We start from the raw sequence: 12158 nt of genomic DNA on the forward strand, positions 1-12158 counted from the left end.
CTTTTTAGAAGGTAGATGGCAGTTTTGCTTTTTATAAAAACGATTCAGAAAAAATTTAAAGAAAGAAAATAGATGAGTGCTGCCATCTACCTTCTAAAAAGCTCCGCTATATATTGATTTTATCGACAAATTTTTTCTCATGCATTTTAGATTATGTTTATAAGCTGTCACTTTTTAATTATCGAATTGCACATTGTCTTTGATTTTCTGTTATTTTCATTTTCAAATTAAATAGTGAAATGGTCTCCGCAATTGTACTATTACCAAAATATCTGAAAAAAATTCGTTTAATTTTGAGTCGATTCAATTCGGCCATGATTGATATAAATTGATTAAATTTTTTGCATCAAAAAATGAGACCGTTTCGTGTATCATTTCTAAAAATGATACACAAAACGATCTCTTTTTGATATAACTTATGTGCATAAAAACGCTGCAAAGATTTGATGCAATTTAAATTTAGAGATCTGTTTGAATGATTTTGTTTAATTTAACACAGTTTATAAGTTTTATTTTAATATATGGAAAAATATCTGTTATACTTTCATTTAAAAAAAAACATTATTTGTTTGAATGAAAATTATAATATGTTTGATTTAAACTTAAGGATTAATTTAGAATGGAAGCATGTAAATTTTTATTGGAAATCGTTGGATATCCAGTAGAACGTCCGAAATGTGCCATATAATATAATAAAAAAGCTATCATTCCTTGCAAAGTATCACAATTCAGATGTCCTACTACTCCTACTAGTAATTTTATATTTATTGTCAACAAAATATTTTGACATAGTTCTTAATCTAAATAATAATTTTTCATGTATCATATTCGAAAATGATTTTAAATTAAAGTTTATTCTGTGTGTATTAAATTTACTAAAAATATCGTGTTCTCAGTGTATCGACGAAAATTGCATGTTACAATCTTGCTGAAATGGATTGCATACTGGCAAAGAAAATAGTGAAAAATCTTAAAGAATTTTTAAAACAATATACCAATTACAAAATAAATTATATCTAAATTACCAAGATATGAGATTTATTTTAAACTTGCATAACTCACATACTCAAAACATTATTTTCATGAAAGAAGAAGATTTATCAACACTTCGTGACAGAACTTCTTTTTCATTTGAGCATATATTTGTATATAAACAAAAGAAAAAAAATTACCAATACATGAATCTCAATTTACTCTTTTCAAATGCAGTGCTGAGAATGTGCTTTTTGTTGTGTAAACAATAAAGAGTAAATTCAGCATTGATAATGCTCTTTCATTACCGCAGTTTTTTTTTAAATTACACTTTAAAACTTGATGAATTTAATTTAAAAAATTTGGTATTTTTATTTTATAATTTTTTTTTATATTTTACTTTTTATTGTGCTTCATTTTTAAAAAATTTTATTTAATTTTTTCACTCTTTTCTCAAATTTGGATATTTTTAATTTATATTTAACTTTTCTTTTTTTTTTGTATTTATTTTAAATTTTGTTATTTTTTAATTTAATAGAAGAATTTTTTCCTTTAATAATTATATTTATGTAAAATTATTTTTTGTAACTTTGGAATTGATAGGTATTACACTTAATTTTTTAGCTTGATAAAATAAAAGTGTTTTACTTTTACTTATCTTTCAAAATTGAGAACATTATTTCACATAAGTATTTTTTAATTTATTTTATATTTTTATGTTATCGTCAATTATTTTTTAATTACTTTTTATATTATTAGACTCCCTGAAGAGAAAATTAATTTGAATAATTTTGAATAATTAATTTTGAACTTTAAAATTTTGATTAATAATAATTAGTAAATTAAGCCTTTTTCTAAAAAAAAACATTTTGCGATAAAACGTCGAATAGAAAAAAATCGAACTCGAAAAACTATCGAAATAAGAAATGAGCATTGAGAATGAAAAATGTTAATAGAAGGGAGAAACATATTTCAAGATTAGAAATGTACAGGTGGAGCTGCAGTTGATTTCGTCAAAAATGATCGCTAATATTTAAATTATATAAATAAATCTTATTTGTCATAAAACACAAACATTGAAAATGTTTAAATTGTATTATACAAAAAAAAATTAATAAGTACAACACTATTTTACACAAAGCGGAAATTAATTACGGATCTCCTTTAAGTTTTTTATCATGCTTTTAGATTAGAACAGCTGTTACGTTGTAGAAATGAACATAACCTATTGAGTTAAAGACACTTGATTGGTCAAAATAATTAACGCGCGATTAATTTTAAAATATATGTCATTCAACTTAATAACACCTAAATATTATAATATATTATTTTTCTTTGTTATTAATAAATAATTTATAAAAAAGAAAAATAAACAGAATTACAACTGAAGGTAGTGAAAAGTATTGTTTTTGAAGAAATTTTTTCATGGTTTTTTTTCATGATTTACAGAATGTAATTTTTTAAATTACCATTTCAGTGACTATTTTAAAAGACTGAAAAATTTCTTTTCACTAACTTCACATTTAATTAGTTAGTATTAGTATTATTAGTTAGTAAATAATAATAATAAATAATTAGCAGCAATCATTAATGAAGATGAATGTCCTAACATATAACCTCAAAACTGAAAAATATTTTTTAATGTAAACATAACTTTAATAAAAATTAATTTTGAACAATTATAAAAAATTTAATTATACATTTTTCGGAAAAAATTATGTTGAGTTATAATCAACTTTTGTTAAATATATATATTTTTTTTAACATTTTGACTTTTTTTCAGTTTGAAATTAAAAAAAAAAGGAACAATTTTGTAAAATTCAAGAAAATTGTTCCTCTTCGTATCACTTATATTAGTTGTCATACAGAGTTCTAACTTGGCAGCGGTAGTGACCGGACGGAATATGTTCCGGCACTCCATGCATTTTTAATCGATTTTGTTCTACCTATTATTTTTTCAAACAAGTTTTAGTTCATCTTAGTCAAGTTCTGTGTAGTAAATACTTATGATTTGTTCTGCTTCTGAAAGCAACTATATAACCTTTTTATTAAAACGTTCGTTCTACCACGTGCTCTCTGATGTGTTCTTCGAAGTTTGTTCTAATCCTGATCAGTTCTGAGTTTTGTTCTATAAGCGAGTGTGACTTCTACCCTCGCTCATCGTAAACTTTTGTGAAATATCTAAAATTTTTGTGTCATCCTGAGAATCTATTTTATTACTTCATTCTGTTCCGCGTGTTCTTTCATAAATTTTTCTGGTTTTATCTAAGTTTGAGACGACTCACTGTTATTGTGCTGTGACCTCTGCGGTTTACAATGCTTTGTAGATCTATGTAAATATCTTTTGTATATTTGTGGTGTCACCTTGTAGTGTTGTGGTCTTCGACAGTTTAATATCTTAACTGTATACCCCTTGTTCAAGGTTTAAGTATATTTAAAGTGTTTGAAACCCGGTGTTGACATTTTCCCGCGCTACAAGTACAATTGATGTTTCTCTCTCAACTTGAGTTTGTCTCTCATTGCTTTGCCCAGAGGGAGCCTGACTGCGGTAGTCATACTTTAAGCAACCATTGTGTTATTTTTTCCGATTGAAACTTAGAAATTGCTATTGATATCAATTATATATATCAATGTATGGCCTATACGCTTTGAATTCAATTCAACGTATGGCAAAGTCATTTTCCTTGTACTCGACTTGTCCGTTTCCAAGCGAACAATATATTTGATTCAATCTCAATTTCCAATAAGCTGGATTTACTTTGCTGTTGTCTAACCTGTATTACCAACAGTGTAGCATATAGTGTATTCTAGAACTTTTTCGTCTTCTAAGTTTATTGTTCTGACAGTTGGCTAAGCCTCAAGTCATTTAAGAAGAAGAAGAAAGAAGTTGTCATACAACACATATTTCTTAAACATTTGTTTTTATACCAAATAAGTTCGCTTCGAGTATGGAACCCTCGATTTCAGTGCGAGTGTAACTCGCACTTGTCCGATTTTATTTTTTAAAAAATATTTTACTAAAAAAATATACACTACCGTCCGAAATTGTGCGAACGCTTACATCGCGAGTCATTGAAAAACATACTCGCGTGAAAATAAAGATAACTCTGAGAGAAATTAACGTAGAGACTTTTCCCTTATAGCGTTGGAAAGCTTATTAAATTTCGAAAAAAATGATACCTATTTGAATGAGATTGCTTAAATAGGTTTAAATATATCATGTTACAAAGTTGAAAAAATAATTGTAATTTTTTGCTTATTTCCTACCTTGACTTTAACCTCTTGCATGGTCCAGGAAAATCGACGAAAAAAATTGTCCTTTAACATAATTATTCCTTGAAATCTAAGCTTTCCATTGATTCCAAGAACAATAAAAAATGTTGACGGGTTTGCCAGTAATTGAAAAAAAAGGACGAGCGTGCACGAAAAAAAATTCGACCGTCAATCGCTCGATTTTCCCGTCTCGCTGCCTCTTTCGTTCGTGCGCCAGGGCCGAAACAGAGGATTTTGATTAGGCGCTTTCCGGGCACCATTAATTTTATTATTTTTGCCTTTTTGTGAACATAAATTATTATTTGTATAACGCGAAAGATATCATAATTGTGTTATAAGTTAATTATACAGTTATTAAAATTAAATAAATGTAATAAAAATTATATATTTTATTATTAAAAAATTCAATTTGACCAACGAGGTTTTTGATTCTTAATAATAAATTGTTTAAGGATTATAAATATATTTTAATTTTTACAAAACTTTAATTGTATAATTATTTTATTTATGATTGATTAAAAAATTAATATCTCTATGTATGTGAAATATTTTAATAATAAAATATATAATTTTTATTACATTTATTTAATTTTAATAACTGTATAATTAACTTATAACACAATTATGATATCTTTCGCGTTGTACAAATAATTTATGTTCACAAAAAGGCAAAAATAATGAAATTAATGGTGCCCGGAAAGCGCCTAATCAAAATCCTCTGTTTCGGCCCTGGCGCACGAACGAAAGAGGCAGCGAGACAGGAAAATCGAGCGATTGACGGTCGAATTTTTTTTCGTGCACGCTCGTCCTTTTTTTTCAATTACTGGCAAACCTGTCAACATTTTTTATTGTTCTTGGAATCAATGGAAAGCTTAGATTTCAAGGAATAATTATGTTAAAGGACAATTTTTTTCGTCGATTTTCCTGGACCATGCAAGAGGTTAAAGTCAAGGTAGGAAATAAGCAAAAAATTACAATTATTTTTTCAACTTTGTAACATGATATATTTAAACCTATTTAAGCAATCTCATTCAAATAGGTATCATTTTTTTCGAAATTTAATAAGCTTTCCAACGCTATAAGGGAAACGTCTCTACGTTAATTTCTCTCAGAGTTATGTTTATTTTCACGCGAGTATGTTTTTCAATGACTCGCGGTGTAAGCGTTCGCACAATTTCGGACGGTAGTGTAAGAAACATAATTTTATTTCAACTTGCAATATTTTTATTGTATTTACATTTTAAAAATATATTGAATATTAAATTTTATCTTTCTAAGTCAAAAAGAGATAAAACTTAAGATATTGATATAAGGCTAGTAGCTGCTTGTCAAGGAAAAATCGAAAGTTATCTAAAAAATAAAATTTGTTTATTAATTCCAGAAAAATCAACTCCAATCATCCTCGCTATATTTTTTTTGTAATCTACACGTAAAAATACGTCAAAATATATAAATTTGAATCACTGTAGAAAAACTTTTTTCGTTTTTTGCGGAAAATACATTTTTTTCTGAAATTTATCATTTTTCTTCAAAAATTTGATAAAAATTGATCATCAACTCCAATCGCGCTTACATTTTTTCCCTGTATTTTTCACGCAAAAATTGAGTTTTACAGCAAGTATGAACAGTCTGGATTGAATATTGTGTGCGCTAGGGAGAATAAATCATTTTTTTCGAAATTTTTGATTTTTCCTTGACAACGCTATGTAAATTATTCCGAATCAAGTTCGCTATAATTTTCCTGTAATTTTCACGTAAAAATACGTAAGTGTGTCAAATTTGAGCTCTTTATGTCAAAAGATGTGGCCGCTAGGGGGGGGGTACATACTCATTTTTAGGTATTTTTCGTAAAAATTCATGGTTTTTCCTTGACAACGCTATGATAATCAACTCCAATCATGCTCGCTATATTTTTTTTGTAATCTACACGTAAAAATACGTTAAAATATATAAATTTAATTTCCTTTAAATAAAATTTTGTTCGTTTTTGGTGGAAAAATACATTTTTTTCCTAAAATTGTCATTTTTTCTTGAAAAACTTGATAAAAAGTTAATCATCAACTCTAATCGTGACCGCTTTTTTTCCCCTGTATTTTTCCCGTAAAAATACATTTGTATACTAAATATGATCTGTCTGGGTTGAATATTGTGTGCGCTAGGGAGAATAAATTATTTTTTTCGAAATTTTTGATTTTTCCTTGACAACGCTATGTTAATCAATTCCAATCAAGTTCGCTATAATTTTCCTGTAATCTACACGCGAAAATACATATGTGTACTAATTTTCAGCCCTCCAGATAAATTTGTGTGGCCGCTAGGGGGGGGGGGTACACGATTTCAAAAAAACCGATATTAATAGGGTTCCGAACCGAGTACGGAACCCTAAAAAAATGTTAAGTTACGCTATTGAAATTGTTTCTTAATCTCAAAAATGTTCATCCTTATTAATAATAATGGTAACTTTTAATGGTAAAAAAGAGGCATAAATAAAATAATACTTTTTAATAATTTAAAATTATATTCTATTTAAAAAATATCAGAATTGAATTAATTTATTGAATAATTTGAACTTTTGGATTTTATAGTAAATTATATATACAATATTATAATTGTTATTATTTTATTTAAAATTAAATTTAACATTTATTATGAGGGAGAAGAATAATTTGTTCTTACTGTAATGACAGGACTTTCATTTAACTCATCTTATAAATGAATTGATGAGCGTCGTTGAACTTTCACTCTCTGCTATATAGTGAAAGATGCTTATTTGCAATTATGACATTTTTTTAAAAATAGAAAATTGCTTTTCTATATATGAAAAAAAAAATTAAGGCGAAGTAATTTTATATTTAAATTTATTAATTATCAATATTGGAACTATGAGGTCTACTAGGCCAAACACTGTAAAACGAAAGGTATTAATTTAATACCAACTTTAGGTACTAAATTGCCTTTTGGTTCTATTTTAATACCTAAAATCGGTATTATTTTAGTATCTTCTTTTTACAGTGAAACAAGAAAAAGATAAAAAAATCAACTAGTTCTCCCTTATTCAAAATTTTATAAAAATAATTATTAATTCATTTAATTGAAAATAATAATGATATAATAATAATAACAATTAAAATGAAAATATTAACTATAATGTTTTTGCTTTCGTTACGCTGACAAAAATTATTATAAAAATAGTTATATTATCTAATATGTAATTTTTTTCCTCAAGGATTGAGCATCAATCTTTTTTTTTTATAGTCACAATGTAAAACTATATTTAAAGGTTATTCTAAAAATATTCTATTAAAAAATGTTAATTGTAGGAAATGAGATTTATATCCTGTGCCGCAGACAATGTTTCAAACTATATATACCTATATATATACGCAATGATGTTGCGAAAGTGATGGAAACTTAATTATTATAATTGTAATTTAATTTTTATTAGTGTTATTTGTCTTTAATATTAAAATAACTTCCGTATTTTGTTTAGCGGTGAAATAAAAATTTGCGTTATGTCATTAAAAACGCGAAAGAAGGTAGGGGGAAGGAGGGAATAAATTGCATATTATATTTTGCAATATCTGTTCGTAAAATAAATTGAAAGTTAATTCACAAAACTATTATTATCAAATAAATATTTATTTGCTTATTATTTGAGTAAATTAAATGGTATTTGTTTTAAATACAAAAATTATTGGTTCAAATATACTTATAATTTATTTAATTTAAATAAAAATTATTATTTGGTTCACGTAAATATTTATTTAGATAAGAAACAGAAATTTAATTTAAAACAAATTTCTATATATTACTAAATTCTATATATTATTAAATGAATTTTTCCAAATATTTTCTGCCAGATATTTATTCAGGTACACTCTAAATCTGAATCAGTGAAAATTTCACTGAATTCAAATCAATGGCTCAGTTTTCTTTAATTCACCAGTGGAATTTCACTGAGAATCAGTGATTTTTACTGATTCCCAGTGAAATTCCACTGGTGAATTAAAGAAAACTGAGCCATTGATTTGAATTCAGTGAAATTTTCATTGAATCAGATTTAGAGTGTAAATGAAAATTATCGGTAAAATTATCTTACTCTCTAAATTTGAATTACTAAAAATTTTAACTAATTTGAATTATAGTGACTTACTTTTTGCTTTTGAATTAGTAAAATTTTTACCTATTTGATAATAAAATTTTTTTGTTTACTATATTAATTATAGTTAAATTTTACTAATTCAAATGCAAAAAATGAGACACTAATTCAAATTAGTAAACATTTCTACTAATTTAATTTAGTGACTCACTTTTTGCTGTAGAATTAGTAAAATTTTACTAATTTAGAAGCAAAAAGTGAGTCACTAATTCAAATTACTAAACTTTTTTACTAATTCAGATTTAGAGAGTACTTGACTATTATCAAATAAATATTTATTTGTATCAAATAATTATTATTTGAGATGGTATTTTGTTTCAAATACAAAAATTATTGAAATCATTCTAAAATATATATTTATAAGGAAATTGAATTTTCATTTTCTAAGTCACTTGAGAATGTTTTGTCCTCATTGGGTCATTGTAAACAATGACTTCGAAAGTTAAAGAAACTGAACGTGAAAGTGATACATAAAACAATGGCACAATTAGTAAAGAATTTTTTTTATTTTTTTTTATTTGTTTTTGAATTAAGATCTCACTTTCAAAAGAGGAGTCGCTAAAAAAAATTGTACTCAAATTGTTGAGCAAACTTTTGTACTATAGCGATAATTATACTATACAATTGCAGAGAGTTATTATTTTCTATAATTGATTTTCAATAATTGATTTTAATCTAGTATATTCAAAGGTATAGTTACAATGAGTTATTTGATAATTGGCTACAAAATATTTAATAGAGATAGTCGCAAAAAATAAGCGATGTCATAATTATTAATTAATTGAGTCATAGTTAAAAAATAAGATTTAGAAAATGTTGTGAACCAATTTATTTATTGATTCAATTTTTATTGAAGTGGAAAAAACCATTTGGTGTGTTAGTAAAAATTCATTGAAAGAAGAAGAATAAGAAGAAGAAGCAAGAAATAAAAGCGCGATAAGTGGAGTGTAGCTGCATGTTTTTGAATTAGCCACAGGTAAATCGTTGGACCGTGTAACATCTGAAGGCAAAAACAACGCTTAATTTTGTTGGAATTGGTATTCCCAGTACGAGCATTAGAATCCCCGAGAATAAGTGGAGTACAGAGTCAAGGCCAACGAATAAGACACAAGAGTAGGCGAGAAAGAAACGACCCTGTTTTGAGATGAAAATGAAACCACTCTCTTCCCTCATTAATTAATAAATAATATTATTTATTTTAAATTATTTTTTCTCATTACAATTAGTGATGCCCTTTTTTTTCACATTTTTCATAATCACAAAAGTTTTTTTTTTTTTTTTGCCCTTGTAGAAATGTTTTTATGTTTCTAGTCTAAAAATAGAATAATTATATAGATTTTTGGTCATATGTCCTTTATATGAAGGATAAAACATTAAATAATGTAGTGTGACAGAAATTATAGTGTATGGCATTTTAAATAATTCTTATGTAATGTGAAGAGAAAATGATAATATATAATTAAATAATTTCGAGGCTGTAATAAAAATTTGTTTTTATCTAAATTCTAGTAAATGAATTTCTTTCATAATATACTCACCATACATGGGTCCTACAATGACCATAACAACAATCATAAGAACGGCTACTCTTTTTTGTCTGTTATTTTCTCCCTTCTTGAAGGCCACTTTGAAAGTCTCTGAAATGTGCTTGAGTGAAAAGAAATGAAGCGCTGAGGCACAAACGGATTTCTTCTCATGATCCTTTTTGTCCTGTACCAAGGCCGGTCTTGGTGCCTCTTTGATAACAACCAGTCCATAAATGAAGCTAAGTACATAGCACACGGTGGAAATTGCAAATACACCATAGAAACCAATCTGCATGTAGAGAATTCCTGAGAGTGCCATCCCCACAGGCACTCCCAATGAAAGAAAAACATTAACGAAACCAATTCTCAATGTTCTTGATTCAAGGCTTGTAATATCGGCGATATAACTAAATACAGCCATGAACATTGTGAACCATCCTCCAGTAACGGCTGGCCATAAAGCTTCAGATAAACCCGCAAACTCCATTGGCAATTCATAAAACCAATATGTACACGCTATCAAGCTTATGCTTGTTAAAAATTCACCGACAATTGGTAATAGCATACATGGCTTTCTTAATCCAGTTCTATCGCTCCAGGCACCCAAGAAAAGAATTAAAATTGTTGGTAATCCACTTTGTAATGCAGTCTTCCATGTTTGCATCCCGGCAACTAATTGTTGTACAGCTTTTTCTTCTTCGGCATAGCCTGATGTATTTCTCACTGCAAGCGCATCGCAAACTTCACTTGAATACGCTAAATTTACTCTACATGCTTTTTCTAGATTTAAATTTTGTGTTGCTAAAGATGCTAAAACACTTGGCATTACATAACATGCCACCATTGGTTCCACGGTAATACTGCTGGTGAAGAAATTCCATTTTTGTCTAATTGTCATAGACTTCCAGGAGATTACTTCCTTTTCATTTGCATTGTCATTAGCAGGAAGGGTACGTGCCCCGGTTGTAGGTGCATTGCTCATTCTGGTGATTTTGACCTTTGACGCACTCTCACTTTTGCCAATTCATCAAGGGTAGAAAAAAAATTTAATGAATCGAAATATCACCGAAAATGATGAGATTTTAGTATCAGATATAGAGTATACTTTAAATTTATAACAATTTTGATTTGTCAAGGTTTGAAAATTTGTTCGGCTATACCAAACATAATTCAAAATTTTTACGATCTGTCATAAATGAAAAAAAAAAAACAAAAAAAACAGAATTACTGAATATTCCTAAAAATAAAAGGAATTCATGATAAAAGAAGAATGTCGAATGTCAAAGAATGGAGGTGTGATCACTGAAGCACTACTACTGGAACACTACCGGCACGCAGATATTGGTAGTAGCTGTTAAGACTGGCCCGGTTGGACTGATTCAGACTGATTGCAATTCTACCTCTGCTCCTGACTAATGCTGTATTGTGCTTTGCAATATACTTTACTCCTTCCCTCTTTACGTTGCGTTGAACCACCTTCTCTTTAGCTTGACTCTTCCTCGTCGTAGTCGTCTCTTGCTCTGCATTTCCCCCACTATGAAAAATCGAGGGAATAGGTCTAAATACTGGAACATGTTACAGTGACCTAAGTATAAGGTGTAGGCTAAGTACACTGACCTTACGTGTCGGACCTTCGACTCATCCGGGTTTCATGACAAGGCGAGTTTTACTCATTCACATCATGTGACACTCTTCACCTAATCCATCGTCATCTCTCTCTCTCTCTCTCTCTCTCTCTCTTTCATGCGCGAAATTAATGCTATTTCCTATATATTATTATGTATATAATTTTATGCCCTTAGCGTCAGCGTGTTTCGGGAATAATTAATAAACGTATTAATATTAATCTTGCTATACGTTGAGTCAAATATAATTATATTCAATGCTTTAGATAAATAATTAGTTTCTTTTTATTTATTTTTTTCTAATAAACTGCATCCGAAGCAGTTATACTTTCTTTGTAAATGAAATTTTAACAATAATTTTTAGATACCAAATTTTTATTTCATATAATTTTTATTTTAACGAATTTCTTTTTATCCAATTTTTATTTAAAAGTGTATTATAATTTAAGTCAATTTTAATTTATCAGAATTCTCATTTAACAGAATTTTAGTTATTTAAATTGTTTATAATGTTAAAATTTTTAATTTATCAAATCTTCAAGACGCATATTATTATCCCATAAAAATTATTAGTTAGAATTTTGATTTGCGCAAAAATTTCTT

General features: G+C 27.6%; 1 protein-coding gene across 1 annotated transcript in view; it reads right to left on the minus strand.

Moving 5' to 3' along the window:
* Positions 1–11661, minus strand: part of LOC127284072 (uncharacterized) — a 32821-nt gene extending 21160 nt beyond the window's left edge. Inside the window, exons 1-2 of the mRNA XM_051309365.1 lie at positions 11548–11661; positions 9943–11464 (exon numbers count right to left, since the gene is read on the minus strand). Coding sequence (XP_051165322.1) covers positions 9943–10912 — 970 coding nt within the window. The 5' untranslated portion in view covers positions 10913–11464; positions 11548–11661. The remainder of the gene's footprint in view (positions 1–9942; positions 11465–11547) is intronic.
* Positions 11662–12158: the final 497 nt, after the last annotated feature.

This window comes from Leptopilina boulardi, unplaced genomic scaffold (genome assembly GCF_019393585.1).
Source record: "Leptopilina boulardi isolate dan_hultmark-lab unplaced genomic scaffold, ZJU_Lbou_2.1 LbouV2_318, whole genome shotgun sequence".
In the NCBI taxonomy this organism is placed as follows: domain Eukaryota; kingdom Metazoa; phylum Arthropoda; class Insecta; order Hymenoptera; family Figitidae; genus Leptopilina; species Leptopilina boulardi.